Source organism: Phycodurus eques, chromosome 10 (genome assembly GCF_024500275.1).
Source record: "Phycodurus eques isolate BA_2022a chromosome 10, UOR_Pequ_1.1, whole genome shotgun sequence".
In the NCBI taxonomy this organism is placed as follows: Eukaryota; Metazoa; Chordata; class Actinopteri; order Syngnathiformes; family Syngnathidae; genus Phycodurus; species Phycodurus eques.
Genome location: NC_084534.1, coordinates 25,637,403 through 25,653,341, shown reverse-complemented (window position 1 = coordinate 25,653,341; position 15,939 = coordinate 25,637,403). Strand labels below are relative to the sequence as shown.

Below are 15,939 nucleotides of genomic sequence, written 5' to 3'. Positions count from 1 at the left end.
GTGGCTCACGATAGTTTTCATTGGTGAAAGATTATTTATGGGGGTGCGAGGTCATGTTTGTGTCCGTGAACTTTAAACTAAATGCGAGTTTTCTGAATCAATCTAAAGAATGACTTGGCATTCATTTTGGAACGCCTTTTCACTCTATGCCCTCCCCCCTATGTCCAACTATTAAATTCATTCCCAGAACAGTTTGAAGGATCGCTGTATGGGCCAATGGCAGCGTCTTAGAAGCAGCCAATCGCCGCCCAGCAAGCAAACTAGGGAGGCGCTGATTGGTTATTTACCAGTAAGAGGGCGGGCTTGTCCGAGTCGTACTCAAATGTGAAGACTCAATGGAAATTTCCATTCTTTCTAGAAATTTTCAAGCTCAAGCGGTCGTCTTGGCAGACCACTGCAATTTACCAGCACAGACTATAAAAAAATAAAAAAGGCTCAAACGGGCTTACTTTAGGTGAGTGATTTTATTTGACATAGTACAACGTGTACTTTTACGTTTCCTACCATGTACTTTGTATTTTGCGGCACTTGTCGCGGATGGTGTAATAATGGCTAGCCAATATTAACCGTCAAGACAAAAATGAAACGCTAGGACGACTCGGTACTTTTATGTGAGTGCTGTGATTACTCTTACTTGTTAAAGTGATGCTAGTTTGCTGATCCAAGTTAGAATGTTAAATTCCGTTTCAACCTAAGTCAACCGAAAAAGTGATTTTTAATTTTTATTTTTTTTTATTTTTATTTTTTATTTTTAACAACGCAAAGCTAACTCACGGAAGACAAAAGCGTTTATCTAAGCGTTTATGTCCGTGTTTAGCCGCCATATAGAATAGAATTGTATTTTATTATATTTTTTCTTTTGTGTCTGCGAGAGCGACTCATCCTTTTTTGGTGTTCCGGAATGTGAAGTAGGACACGCCCACTTGTGCAAACTGTTTGACGTCACTGGATCTCGAGCTAAATGTATATAAGCCTCAACAGCTGTGGGTTGCAGTAACTACACGAGTGCTGTGAGTTTGTGTGTGCTTTCCCAGATTAGTGACTCCTGATTTTATTTTAATCTAGAACTCCCCATCGATTTTCACTGAAGATTCAAATCTACACATTTAATTGAGAGTCATCATGTCTCAGCAGCAGATTAGGTATGCATGTTTTTTCCCCCCCCCCCCTCTCTCTTATTTATCTTTGTATTGTAAATGAACATTATTTAAGGGTTAATGCAATCTCCAGTTTTTAAATTGTACTTTTTTTCCACAAAAAGTGTAATCTTCTCCTTGCAGTCTTCCAGCCAAGCTCATCAACGGCGGCATAGCCGGCATTGTGGGCGTCACTTGCGTCTTCCCCATTGACTTGGCAAAAACGAGGTTACAGAACCAGAGACATGGGCAGCAGGTCTACAAGAGCATGTGAGTACGCATGCATAGTCTGGTGCAATATTCATTCCCCAGGCATTACATACCCTGCCGTGCCCCGTTTTCCAAAGGCATGATTGTTAGTAATCCATCTGTGATGCAATCAGAATGATGTGAATGGGAGCAGTTAATTAAATTCCAGGTTTTCTGGACCGTGGTGGGATCGCACTCATGGTGAACACTTCAAAGAGACTCCTCACTATTTTGCACTGCCGATATATAATTGTTTTTGTATTTTTTTTTTAAAGGGGACGGTCTATTGCCAATGTACAGTTTAAGTGGCACATCTTGTGTGGCAGCGGTTTTCAAACTTTTGATGCAAAGTACCACCTAAAAATATACTTTCCTTTCCAAGTAACACCACAAAGGCTAATATTAAAATACAGTAGTGTACTACGCTGTAATATTCGTCAATAATGAGGTGGAGATTGTATTCCTAAATATCTTTTCTGTAACATTATGCACAGTTTAACATTTACACTGAACTTCATTGTAAGAAAATATAACTACTAAAAGAATGATTCAAGTAAACTTTATTGCACACACAAGTTTAATACGAATTGTTCCTAAAAGATGAGATGCAAATTGACCTCACTTTAACTTAAAAGTTAACTACAACTGAACTGCACTTTACAAATGGATTTCAAGCAATGTAACAAAGCACTGCAACCTTATGGCCAATTTGAACGTTTAATTAGCGACTGTGATATGGCATAATTTTGATTTAAAGATATCTGATTCCATTTGTTTTTCTTTAAAAAAAACACAAAAAAAACATGCAGTGTAAATTTCACCTTGCCGTAACAAGAAATTTCACAAATCCGTTCTCCACATTTTATGGATGAGGATGCTGTCAACAATATTTAATATTTGCTAATTATTAGTTTGTTTTTGTTTTTTTAGGATGGACTGCCTTTTGAAAACAGTTCGATCCGAGGGCTACTTTGGCATGTACAGAGGTAAGATTCCAAATATAATGATTACAATCACTAGAAATGCACGAAGAGGTTTTAATCTAAAGAGAGGGTAAGAATGGGATGTGGTGTTTAATATCATTGAGTGATATCTTCGACACAGTGGAACCTCCAAAGTTGAATGCCCCCGAAAAGTCGGACGATTTGGGGTTCACAACATCATGCTTGACATCTGCAAATCTCGAGACTTTAGTTCAGCAAGCAGATAATAATTCCTTGAGTGTGATTAGCTTTTTCTTTTAAGGTACAGCTAGCTTTACAGATAGGACAGGAAATTGGAATGTTAGTGTTCTGGATACCGTGACGAAAAGAGAGAGGGGTGTGGGGGGATATGCTATTATATTACCCCCCAAAATAATTGTAAAGCCCCCACAAGTTGTCCAAGACACATCTGCCGGTGCACTTTCAATCATTTATTGAACAAACTGTAACAACATATACGCCTCATGAGCACATTAATACACAAGGTGCTTTGGCCAAACGGGCACTCACTCTGTAGTACGCAGACTGGCTAACGGTTGGCCAGTTAACAGCCAGCCGGTAACCTGAGCTCACAAAAGCCAAATCTACATTCTCATTCGCGGACGGTCGCACGTCACTGACCAGGCCAGGCAGGACATTATAAACCCAACACACTCAAAAGTCACGTTATAGTCAGAAACATGAGGATGGTGACATGGTAGACAACAAAAATACCTGCACCTTGTGCACATTTCTTCGGTGAATAATTGTTTTCACCGATTATGTAAGTAATCAATGCGGTAATTATCTGTTCTAAAAGTATTTCATAGCTGTAATAGTAGACTAAATATTTTTTTAATATTTAAGATATGAACGGTAGCGTAAATACAGATTTCATCATGGTAAGGTTTAGTCAAGAAAAATTAAAATCACTTTACAATATTTTGTATGGGAGTTTTTTTTTTGTATTTTTTTTTTTTTTTTTTTTTTTTTTATTAAGCCATGTTTCTTCACCGATTGTTTGACCTTGGAGATTCCACTGCATTACTTAATGTAAGGTTACACTTTCTTCGTACTGAGAGTCTAAGGGTGTTGACAGTGTATTTTAAGTCAACTGGTTTGCTACAATAAACTTGTTACGTGGCTGTTTTTAGATGAGGCCGCAACTATTCCAATGTTAATTGTGATATCCATTCTGCCAACATATAAAAAAAAAAAAAGACACCCGACAATATTTTTCAATGATTGTTAGATGTAATTAAAATAAAAGTGGACATAGTGTTTAATGAATAAAAATCGGGGCCCATTTGTTGTGGGTCTCTACCTGTGTGAGGAATGCTGTTTGTTTGCATCTGTGTTTTTCATATTACAGACGTGGGTCCCCCTGGGATATTGAAGGCTAGCCGATAAGGCGCAGCCACGCTGGAGGCAAACCATTAATGGTTCTTACTATATTGCTCTATTCCAAACTACAGGCACATATGTTGTTTTTGCCATCTTTACTTGTCCTCTTGTCAACTCCTTGTCTGTAACACCCGTGCTTCTTCTTCACTTTCCAGATTTATGGCGCGTGCTTTCATAAATACAGCGGCTGAAATAAGTATTTTACATGTTTCTCATTAAATATATTTCCAAAGGTGCTATTAATGTGAAAATTTCAACAGATGTTGGGAACAGCTGGAGTAATCCATACATACAGTGAAAGTCCAACAAATAAACTCAGAAATAAAGTTGTGTGTAATAATGTGAAATGACACAGGGGAAAAGTATTTAATACTTTGTACAAAAGCATTTGTTTGCAATGACAGCTTCAAGGTGCCTCATGTATGGAGAAACTAGTCGCACGCATTGCTCTGGTGTGATTTTGGCACATTCCTCCACACAAGCAGTCTTTAAATCCTGAAGGTGCCGTGGGCTTCTTTTATGGACCTTGAGTTTCAGTTATTTCCATAGATTTTCGATTGGATTCAAATCAGGTGATTGGCTGGGCCAGTTCTAGCAGCTGTATTTTTTTTTTTCTTGGAAACCTTTTGAGGCTTTCCTTGGCAGTATGTTTTGGATCATTATCCTGCTGAAATGTCCACCCTTCGTTTCATTTTCATCATTCTCGTAGATGGCAGCAGATTATTGTCAAGAATGTCTTGGTACATTTGTCTAGTCATCCGTCCTTCAATAATGTGAAGTTTACCACTTCCATTTTCTGAAAAGCAGCCCAACAACATCATGTTCCCACCTCTGCACTTCACTTTACTGGTGGTATTGTGTTTTTAGGGTGGTGTGCAGTGTCATTTCTCCTCCAAGTGGGTGCATTATGGCATCCAAACAGTTAAATTTTGCTCTCATCTGACCAGACGCTATTCTCCCACCCTTTAACTGGCTTGTCCAAATGTTGCTCAGCAAACTTTAAACGAACTTTGACATGCTTTTTTTAAAAAAAAAATTTATCAGCAATGGGGTCTTGCGTGGTGAGCGTGCATACAGGCCATGCCAGCAGTGCTCACTGGAATGTTCAGAAGCTTAGATATGCACCTGTAAGCAATGCCATTGTTATGTTTTGCAGCAATTAGTTTGTGATGGTCTTGAGACAGCTCTTTGCTCTTACCCATCATGTGATGTGTCTTGACGCACACCTTTGCAATCAATTAGGACTGAGCCGGCTGATATTCATTTGCATTGCTAAGGAGCTGGATTGCAGTTTGATTCTTGATCGAGTTTAGGTGGTGTTTTGGCTTTGCGTGTGTTTTTGCACCTCCCCTTCTGAATGTCTTCAATACTTTTTCCCTGTGTCATTTCACATTTTTACACACAACTTAACATCTGAGTTTTTGTTCTACTTTCTTTGTGTGTATGGAGTACTTGGGTTGTTCCCAACAGCTGGTGAAATTTTCAGGTCAATAGCACCATTGGAAGTATATTTGGTGAGAAAAATTGTGACGAATAAACGAATTTCGAACGAATAAATCCTTATTTCAGCCACTGTAAGCTTTGCTAGAGCTTCTAAATGACTTTTTCACAAGGGTCTATTTTGAAGTTTGACCAAAGTCTGATCATGCTTGATTTTCTCTTTCTTTTCTTTTAACTAACATCATCTTTTGTGTTGTCTTCATCTGCTTCTTTGCTCCTTTTTGTCTCTTAATGTTTGCATCGACCTTTCTTTTTATCCTTTTCATCGTCACGTCTTGGTCTCGTTTGGCCCCTCTCTCATTTTCTCTCTGTAACTTCCTTTCTCTGCTCTTGTTCTATGACTGAAGCTTCTCTTTTGTGTTTTATTAGCCTCATATAGATTGGACTGTTGAAATTATAGTGTTGTAATGGTAATGGTGGGGAATGTTTGTTATGCATGTGGAAAGTCCAATGTGACGACCTCGTGTCTAACTGTCAACTTGTTTGTCCCTTAGGTGCCGCCGTGAATTTGACTCTAGTGACGCCCGAGAAGGCCATTAAACTGGCCGCCAATGACTTTTTCCGCCACCACTTTGCGAAAAATGGGTGAGGTTTCCCTCGTTCGATCCCCGCATAGCACGGAAGCTAATTGACTTATTCTGGACTGACTGACTGGTCGTCTTTTGTGTTTGCAGGCAGGGTTTGACAGTGTTCAAAGAAATGCTGGCAGGCTGCGGTGCGGGCATGTGCCAAGTCATTGTCACCACGCCCATGGAGATGCTCAAAATACAGTTACAGGATGCGGGCAGACTCGGTAAGCACATTTTTATCAGGCCGGACGGGTTCCGTAAGAAATAGGGTTAAACGCTTGAGCACATATTATTATTATAAATGTTATACAGTTCAAAAAAAGTTTTTGGCCCTTGGTTTATTCAAATGAAATGGCGTCTGTCTGCTCCTTGTTTTAGGGATACTTTTAATAATATTAAAAAAAAAAAATCGCAGTGATTAAACATTTCCCTGAGTAGTTAGCATCATCATAAGTCATAAGGGCTTTTTCATGGCACTGCAATGATGTCGAATTGTTTGTAACCTTTGCTTCTCTTGTCTCCGTAGCTGCCCAGCAACAAAAGCCAGTCATGGCGTCTCCCTCCAAGCTGGTGGCCACCAACACGCTGCTCAGCCGCTCCTACAACTCGGGAACTGTGAGCGCGATGATGGCGCCGCGACCCGTGTCGGCAACGCAGATCGCCAAGGAGCTCCTCCGCACGCAGGGCATACAGGGGCTCTACAAAGGCCTGGGGGCCACACTCATGAGGTAACCTCCTCCCCTTCAAACCCAAACATAGGAGTTCAATGAGTGTCTTATAATGTGTCCTCATGCTTTCAGGGACGTCCCCTTCTCCGTGGTCTACTTCCCGTTGTTCGCCAACCTGAACCGACACGGCCAGCCGAGCGCCGACCAGTCGTCTCCTTTCTACTGGGCCTTCCTCTCGGGGTGCGCGGCGGGCTCTGCCGCTGCGGTAGCCGTCAACCCCTGTGACGGTGAGGCTCCCGAGTCGCCGGCAAAATTTCCAAATCGGCTTAATAGATGCGATGGATGTTTCTAAACGTGTCGTCTTTTGTTGCTTTCCAGTGGTCAAGACCAGACTGCAGTCACTGAACAAAGGTTCCGCAGAGGAGACTTATAGTGGAGTAGTCGACTGTGTCAGGTGAGACTTGTTAACATCTTACCTGCATTATTTCCCTTTTATACATATTTTGTTTCAAGGATACACTGCATTTATTTTTCATAATTTAAAATACTTAATTATGGCTCCAAGTAACAATTATTGTAATCGTCGATTAATCTGTTGATTATTTTTTGATGAATCAAATAAAACTTTTTTATTTTTTTTTATTTTCATCTCCTCCTTCAAAATCAGGACATTGTTTCAAATTGAAAGTGCAGAATATGCACAAAAATATATTGATGATTCAGTCACTGGTTTGATCAGTAATGTCAGAAAATGGGCAAAAATGTTTTCCAGCGTAAAATCAAAAGTTTGCAAATCTCTCTTGAATATTTACTGTTGAGGGGCTAAAATTCTAATCATTTGAGGAATTTTAAGTGAAACATTGTCTCTAAATGATAACTACTATTTTGCTGATCGATTTCATTTGATAATCGATTAGTTGTTAATTAATTGTTGCACCTCTCGTCTGATGTTCTTCGGTCAAAATACACAAAGGACGAAGAATTCTTGCACACCCTAAATTAGGCCTGAAATGATCAATTGAATAAATTGATTAGAACAAAGTCGAAGCAAAATCTTACGTGTGCATTTTGTATTGGTATTTTTTAATAATGCAATTTTTTTTAATCCAATTACTCGATTAATCAATGGGACAGCTGGTAGAATACGCAATTCTGAAAATATTCCATTACCTGCTGCCTTATTTGAAATCATTTGCTCTTGCTTTGCGCCCATAGCAAAATCTTGCGCAAGGAGGGACCGTCCGCCTTCCTGAAAGGCGCCGGCTGCCGGGCCCTGGTCATCGCCCCGCTGTTCGGCATCGCCCAGGTCATGTATTTTGTCGGTGTGGGCGAGTACATCCTGGACAACTCCCCTCTCGGCGTCCTGTCGCCGTGAGGTGCCACCGCTGCCGCGTGCGCACGGGGGACCGCTCGGAAACAAGAAGGATAGCCGCTACTGGCAGCTACGTTCTATCAGTTTACATCCACGCTAGGAGGAAGCAGAAGAGTTGTTGCACTTGAAACACTTTTGGTGGCTTAACTCTCGCTCGGCCTCAGCCCGCGTTTGCACTTTGACGATGTTACTCCGTTTTTTTTGTGTTTTTTTTGGGTCCGAATATCTCCTTTTTCCACCTCCATGAGGGCAGGAGGAGCTAAAAGAGACACACCTGTTTTATTTTCAGTGTTTTACATGGTCTCTATTTGTTCCTTAGTTACCTGTGGGTGACGCCATTGAAAGCCTCCCTACACGTGAAGTCGTTAAGTGTAAAGAGCTTTTTTTGTTACCACCTCGTCACTGTGAATCTCCTCCATGCACATTGTGTGCGTGTCAGTGAATGTGTTCTGTCCACATAGTCCGTTCATTTGCATATGCATTTACATGAAATTTCATCTGGCGACGATGCCTTTGAGTGAAAAAATTATTCCACTGTTCATGCAACTTTTTTTGTACTGTGTATGTATGACTATACACACATTAAATAATGCAATCTAGCCCCTTGGTTTGTTCATTTATTTGAATGATGACACACAATTACTACGCAGCACTTTTGGACCTAAATACATGTATCTGTTTTTATTGGCACACCCAAAATCATGTACAGTACATTAACAATTATAGTACCCACGTCACCTTTTAAAAAGATCGTTAAAATCTTTAGAAGTACAGAGATTGTTTAGTGACTACTTGCAGTAATATGTACACAATTAGATGCATTTCTAGAGTGCTTTAGAGTTGCAGGTGAGATGGAGTGTATCCCAGCTGGTTTTGGGCAGAGTTCGCTTAACACCCTGGACTGGTTCCAATCTGATTGCGGGGCACATAAAGACCAAAAAAAAAAATAAATCATGCATGTTTTTGGAAATTGGTGAGGGAGCCACTAGTCTGAGAACCCCCACACAAGCACACATTTAAAACAAATGTAACAAATAAGACTGTTAGCTGCACAAGGCTTGTCAAGTAGGCACAATACAGTATGTAGTACATTCTATATGAAGTGAGGTCCACAAAAAAAGGCAGGCTAGTCCTCCAAAACAACAAGGCACACACTATGTACGATTTAAGAAGAGGGGCCCTTATTTACAACAGCGGGAATGTCACAAGCGTGCCACAAGCCGGGAATGTGTGTTATGTGCGGAGGAGAGGGGATCAGTCCAAGGGGTCGTATGAGGGACTGCTATATGACCTCTCTGCTGTTCCGGATGGCACAACACAGCACCATGCTGAAAATCATCCCTAGGATCTGAAATCACACACATGGGCAATTTGAATATCACCGGGCGGTGCCTTCAGTGACACATAAATCATCAGACACACCATTGCTCCTCCGATCCCAATCCCGATGTAGCCGATGACGTGCAGCTTGTCGTTGAAGAAATCGGTGATAGCGCTCAGACAGTCCTGGAATGACATTGGACACTTCATTAGATGCACCTACAGTACAAAAATGTTGCTGTTACAAAGATAATAAATGACAACATAATTTGCCTTTTTGTATTTCATTAATGTGAATTTGTTATTTTCATTGAAATTGGCAGTCATTTTTTTTTTGTTTAACAAAATGTTTAAAATGCGGGATATTTATTTCTAGATTTTAGGCTAAAATTAAAAGTACAACCACAGGACTGGGTTTGATTTAAGTACGTCCGCCTCACAGAGTTGAGGTTATAGGAGTCTCAGCTCGGGCACTTCATGCTTGCGTGAATTTTCTCTGGGTATTCTAGATCCCCCCCCCCCCAAACAAAAACATGTTAATTGAAGATTCTAAATTGTATAAATGTAATCGTGTACACCGCTTCTCTCGCCAAACGTCAGCTGTCAGCGGCTCCAGCTCACCCAAAAACGTAATGAGGACAAACACTGTGGTTGGATGGGTACCTAATAGTTTGACCATCTCACTGAGCAAACTGAGCTTTGACATATTTTCATTTTAGAGCGCCCAATCACTCGGCTTGACTTCACCTTGGTCTCTGGGGCGTCTGGACACAGGTCACTTGTAGCCGCTGACGTTGAGCCCCCACAGCAATTCAGCTGCAAATTAAAATATTTTGTTGTTTATATATATATATATATATATATATATATATATATATATATATATATAAACTTGGAACTGAAAAAAATTTACTCACAGTTTTGTGGTAAATAAGTGCGATGGCAGTTGCATTGGGATTGGACGTCTCACTGATGGAGCTGCTGTAGAATTTTTGCACCTCCTCGACAATCTGTTAATATATATATTGTATGTTTTTTTTTACAGTTTATGTTTCCTTTATTTATTTCAGTACATCGTTCATTTCAAAAAGTGAAACTCATTTCTTAGATCCATTAGACAAAGGAAAATACTTTTCATTCGGTCAATTCCTGTGTAATTTTCAAAACCATTTTTTATCCTTTCTTATGTAATATTTAAATGTATTGAGATTGTAAATTTGGGCTTTTTATTAGCTGCCAGCTATAATCATCACAATTACAATTTTTAAAAATCTGTGTGCAGTGAATCTGTTATACATGAGTTTCACTTTTTTTTTTTTTTTTTAATTAAACTGCTACTACTGCTACACTTTCAACACCCACTGTGATCAATATCACCCACCCAAATGAAAATTTTACGTCACACACCACGTCCTTCCACACCTTTGCACAGCTTCACTATTTGTTGTACCTGCTCCTTGTTGATGAATCCAAACACGCCGGCTGCAATCTCCGCAGCGAAAATGATCAACAGGCAGGCAAAGAACTGCAAAAGAAACAAAACCAGTTTAAACAATTTAAAAAAAAAAAAGCACACTCCTGTTGTGCATTCCTAAAGTTGTCTGACATTGTGAAAACAAAACAGTTCTAAAGTGCTAAATGAACATTTCTTGTACTTAAAAGTTAAATACTACAGAGCTGCACTCAACAAATGTACTGCACTGGATTAGAACTCAAGGTTTAAGAAACTGTAACATTATGATCAATTTAAAGATTTAATTCAGCAATTATTTGCACACCACTAGAGGGAGCCCGCGTCCCACACTTTGAGAATCCCTGCACTCCAACGTTCAATAATTCCACATAACGTCAACTTGTGATTGTACTTACCGAGGCGAGAAGACACTGAGATTCCCGAACGGCCCCGAAACAACCAAAGAAGCCGACCAGCATCATTAAGCTGCCGGCACCCAGGAGAATGTACACGGCTGCGGATACAAACACGCGAGTGGCATCACTGATAAATATGACACATTATGGGGGGGGATTTTGAAAACAAAACTCCACCGAGGCTTAAACCCTCTGGCATCTTAATCATCAGCATTTCAGCATGTTAAAACTGGGGGATTTACGCTAAAATTGGTTTCAAATTTTCAGTCTGGATCAGGTCCTGATTAAGCTTCGTTTGGATCAAAAAATCACTCAGGTGTTTTCTTTTGTTTGTTTTTTACTTCTGCACAATACGAGCAATGACATTTTGTCGGGAGATAGTTTTTTTTATTATTAATGTGTGATTCTGATTGAAAAATGTAATGGAACCATTATTAGAAAAATATTTAGCCATAGTAAAAAAAACAATAATAATGATTTTCTTTCTTTCTTTTTTAAACCGGACCGCATTGTATTTTTGAACGTCTGCAACAATTTTATATAAATACAATTTTTGAATGATTTTCTGTCATTCCAAAAAAAAAAACACTTATGAGACTTTTAATGTTAGGACATCATTACTTTGTGCATATCACCAAAACTTTTATGAAAAAAAGAAAAGAAAAACCTGCTCGTGATGTGCAATTCAGCCTTTCACCAGAGAGAGAGAAGGGGGCAGCACTGCGCCACACACTGGTCCTGCTCTTTTGTTCGAATCATTTCTTAGCCGCCATGTTAGCTTTGCTTAGCATCATTAGCCTTTCTGCTGGGATTTCCTCACTTCTTCTAGTGTGGTACACAATCTCCCTCGGGGGTGGGTGGGGGGGGGGGGTTCACCCTGAGGGCCTCATCAATGAGCGGACCCCCACTCCAGAGAGTGAGCTGCACAATTTTAATGAAGCCACACGGGGGACTCGCAAGTTGTTGTTTTTTTCCGAAACAAAAAGCTGACTGAGGAGAATGAAAGAAGCACAGCTTATTTGGGAAACAGAATAATCCGAATCATAACCGGAGAAGGCAGCTGTTATCCAAACAGAACATTTACGAGATTAAGTTGTCTTTTTCTACAGTATGTCGCATGCAAATGATTATTTACCGGTATTAAATTAGCTCTCCTTCCATCTGTCACTTTCTCTTTTTGATACAGCCTCGTGGGTCGACCACGTCAAGTCATGTGACACAGCGAAAGAAAAGGCCTCATTCTCATCATCTGTGCCCACTCCGAAAGCCACAGGACTTTTCTTTTTTGGGGGAAGTCTGTTTCTTATAAGCTGACAGCTTGTTGGTGGTGTTTTCAAATCAGAAACCCTCTACGAAACTGTTCCGTGATAAAGCGGGATGAAATATTTGGCATTATGAGACACTGTGATGCACCATAGTGTAGTGCTGTTTTCGCACAACGACGCATTACATCGACATACTTGGCAATAAGGAGGATTCGGATTCGGATTCTGATCTTGTAGCATCTATACGCAATGACCCACCGTGAACCTAACCATCGTTATTCGCTGAAAAGCTCCGCTATTTTCTGCTTTTCCGCTCAGCTTAAAGCAACAAAAGTATTACTTTGGCACCTGGCGGAATCTTGGTGTTAGTTGTTCAGTTGAATCATTGATGGTGGGTTTTTTTTCCCCCCATCTGTGTTAGAGTTTTTTGTTGTTGTTGGCAGTCCTTGAATGCACTACGTGTGATATTGAAAGTGAAACTTCCTCCCAATGCAGAGTTTAATGAAAGAATACCATTCTTGAGCATCTTTTTTCGCCCGTGCATGATGTCACAACAGTTTGTGCTCGTGTGTTATTTTGGCTAGTATGCTAGCTAATACCATTGATCAGCTTCATGTGAAGGTTGGTTGTTTGTACTGAATACAGCTGTTTATGTAACATGAGTTTATGTCAATAAAATGACATGATTTTCTGACATAAAAAAAATGATAGGAGACTTAATGTTATGCCATCGACATGTGCATATCATCAAAATTTTATTTAAAAAAAATACATTGGTGTACTTTACTGAAATTAGTGTGAATAAAATTGTTTAGTTGTGTGGTGTTGATGCTTTATGGTCCTCTCGGTTTTTAAATGCTTTGCCACCATCTTGTGGCATCTGTTCGCAATTACAACTCCCTTTTGCAGTGGGCGGTTGCGTCAATTATTCGCAGGTCTTCAATGGTGAAAAAGCATCGTTGTGGGAAAAAGAAAATGGAATTTTCTTGCACTACATAGTTGCACTCTGCTACACCGTGACAAACAGTTCACTATTTTGCACCATAGTGTATTGCATTGGAACTCAGAGCACAGGTCGGTCCCACGAGGATGGAAGCACAATGCGTACCATTTCCACCACTCGACGGGGTATTCAAGTACGTACCAATGAAGAAGGTGTCAGGGGCATCGTTGCCCGTCAGCAGCTCCACCGTTTCTGGATCAAACCGCAGCCAAAGTCCCACGGCCAGAACCAACAAGCCGGATAACTGAGGGGACAGAAAGTCACAAGTGCGGGATGGTGAGCCGAAATGATGGCTGACTAAGAGCACTATTGATTTTGAAGTGTATCTGATTAAAAGATGGCAAATTGTGAGGTGAGAAATTATTAAATCGGGACGTGTTCCTTTTCCACTTCTCTACCAGAAACAATTCCCCAAAAGGTAGTAATTTGCAAAACAACATTGACTGGCTAACGGAAGGCATCGGCGTTGCAGTGTCATAACCGATAAGTCATCAGCAACCGATATTTGAACACAAACGGTGGAGCAACACATGCAGACGGATAATATAACAATACTCACAGGCATATATTATTTTTCCTCTACAAAGTACAAATGTATTGTTACTGCACTCAGGCCACAGGCCGTGCAAGCCTCACAGCCGTGAGGGGCAGGAGGGTATTTTCTAGGGGTGACGTAACCCACCCCATTGGCGCCGCCACGTGAGCACACTTTCCGCCCCTTTTGGCCGCCGCCACAAGAGCCGTCGGTCCCATGGGCTCCTTTGCAACAAAGAGCCGCTGTCTCCTTTTATGACACACAAGTGCTCGCTCGACGCGGCACCCTTGGGTGATTGGGAGGGCCTCAATCGGACTATAACGCTCTCCAGTCCATCACTGGCGCCATTCAGGGCCAATACAATACAAGAGCCCTCACAAAGATAATAATGCTCGGTTTTTAGCTCTATTTATGACTGTGAGAATTATCGCTACTAGATCGTATCGAGAGCAGTCAAGGAACCAAAATAATAGAAGCAAGTCGATTCAAGTCAATTTTATGTATTTCTATAGCGCCTTTTCACAGGATACATGAAATATGATATCATACAAAAACGTACAGTAATAACATCAATACATAGAATGCAAAAAATGAAATTGTTTTTGCCACATTTACCCCCCCCCCATTCAATTGAAGGGACATTGTGCTTCTCCTGGTACGTGCACCGTGGCCACCTGGGGGCAGTATAATACGGACATAGAGACACGGGTACAGTAAGCTGCAGTAATAACAGCAAAAAAGCATTTTTCACAAAGGACATTGAAAATATGCCTATGAGTATTGCTCTATTATCAGTTTATGTGTTGCTTGACCGGCTGTTGTAAAACCGCCATGCCGATGCTATTCGTTAGCCCCTCTATGGCATTTCACATTGTTTGTTAGCAGTAAACTAACCAGAGTGTATTAAGGCAAAGCTATGTGGTTGTTTTGAATACAGAACGTGTCATTCTCTTTGTTTAATCTTTCATTTGAGAGTAAACTTCAAGTGGGAGTGGCATTTTTTGGCAGGTCGTCTTATCTGAGCCTTTAAACAGCCAAACATTCAATAGTTTTGAAGAAAAAGAACAGAAAAATAGGCCAGTAGTGCAATTTTAATGCTAAAAAAACCAAAAACATTTGATGCTAATTTTCTTTTAAAGGAAAGGAAAAATTAAATCACTCATTACAGTTTCAATACGAAATGTTTTTTACAAAATAATTTTCATCCTGTTATTTTTAAAATATATTTTTCAAGAAAAGAAAAACATTCTGTTTTTTTTTTTATTTAAGGGGGAAATGAGGCAACCAGAATAGATTTAATATAACAAATAATAATCAGTAAATGAAAAAATAAGGGCAGCAGAATTTAAGTTCAGTCCAAATTTGTATTTATTTTTTAGAAAATTTATTATTTACAAATTTTAAAAAATTAAGGAGACGGAAAAAATAAGGCCGGCAAGATAAATTTAGCGTGATAATTTTTTTAACATTTTTTTTCTCGCTTTTCTAAAATATCAATATTTGACGAGTACAACACAAGAGCATCATCTATAATAATAATAATAATAATAATAATAATAATCAGCCATCAACACGCACATTGTGTACTGTAAACAACAACAACAACACAGTGCGCCGCTCGCTGTTTTGAGGATTACACAATAACGCGTTGCCATGACAAACCTACCATAGAAAAGCACAGATTGCCGCATGCAACTCATTCCCAGTGGACAATTAAATTAAAAAAAATATTTTTAATCAATGCCTACACTTATTCTCCCCCCACGCTGGTGCAAATGGACTCACCCAAAAGATGAAGTTGAACACGAATAGCAGATATTTCACGCATTTCATTCCCCCGTGGACTTTGCCCATGGTTGCCACCTGATCCGACCCGAGTCGTGATTCGCCTCTACTGAACGACGCAAATCGATAACGCACGCACGCACACGCGCACACACACACACACACACACACACACACACACACACACGCACGAATATCGCAGATGATATGCGCGCCTGCTCGTCGTCGTCGTCGTGCACGTTCACGTCAGCCTACAGTAGTCGCGAGCGTGCGTGCGTGCGTGCGTGCGCGAGACACCAACA

At 40.3% G+C, this 15,939-nt stretch overlaps 2 protein-coding genes across 5 annotated transcripts; one reads left to right on the top strand and one right to left on the bottom strand.

The window, feature by feature from the left end:
- Positions 1-340: 340 nt before the first annotated feature.
- slc25a55a (solute carrier family 25 member 55a) lies at positions 341-8,459 on the top strand. Of its 4 annotated transcripts, XM_061687209.1 has the most exons (10): positions 341-454; positions 1,066-1,142; positions 1,281-1,406; positions 2,316-2,371; positions 5,746-5,836; positions 5,926-6,044; positions 6,347-6,548; positions 6,621-6,775; positions 6,867-6,942; positions 7,704-8,459. In XM_061687209.1, exons 2-10 carry the CDS (start codon positions 1,123-1,125, stop codon positions 7,861-7,863), a joined length of 1,005 nt encoding a protein of 334 aa, XP_061543193.1. In that variant the 5' UTR covers positions 341-454; positions 1,066-1,122; the 3' UTR covers positions 7,864-8,459. The 4 variants fall into 4 exon arrangements, with proteins under 4 accessions (XP_061543193.1, XP_061543196.1, XP_061543194.1 ...); XM_061687212.1 differs by lacking the exon at positions 1,066-1,142; XM_061687210.1 differs by lacking the exon at positions 341-454 and having other exon boundaries at positions 483-1,142.
- A 67-nt stretch (positions 8,460-8,526) lies between these two features.
- tspan2a (tetraspanin 2a) lies at positions 8,527-15,939 on the bottom strand. Its single transcript, XM_061687213.1, has 8 exons — positions 15,638-15,939; positions 13,459-13,561; positions 11,050-11,147; positions 10,631-10,705; positions 10,098-10,190; positions 9,928-9,996; positions 9,283-9,366; positions 8,527-9,208 (listed from the first exon to the last, which is right to left on the bottom strand). Exons 1-8 carry the CDS (start codon positions 15,704-15,706, stop codon positions 9,143-9,145), a joined length of 657 nt encoding a protein of 218 aa, XP_061543197.1. The 5' UTR covers positions 15,707-15,939; the 3' UTR covers positions 8,527-9,142.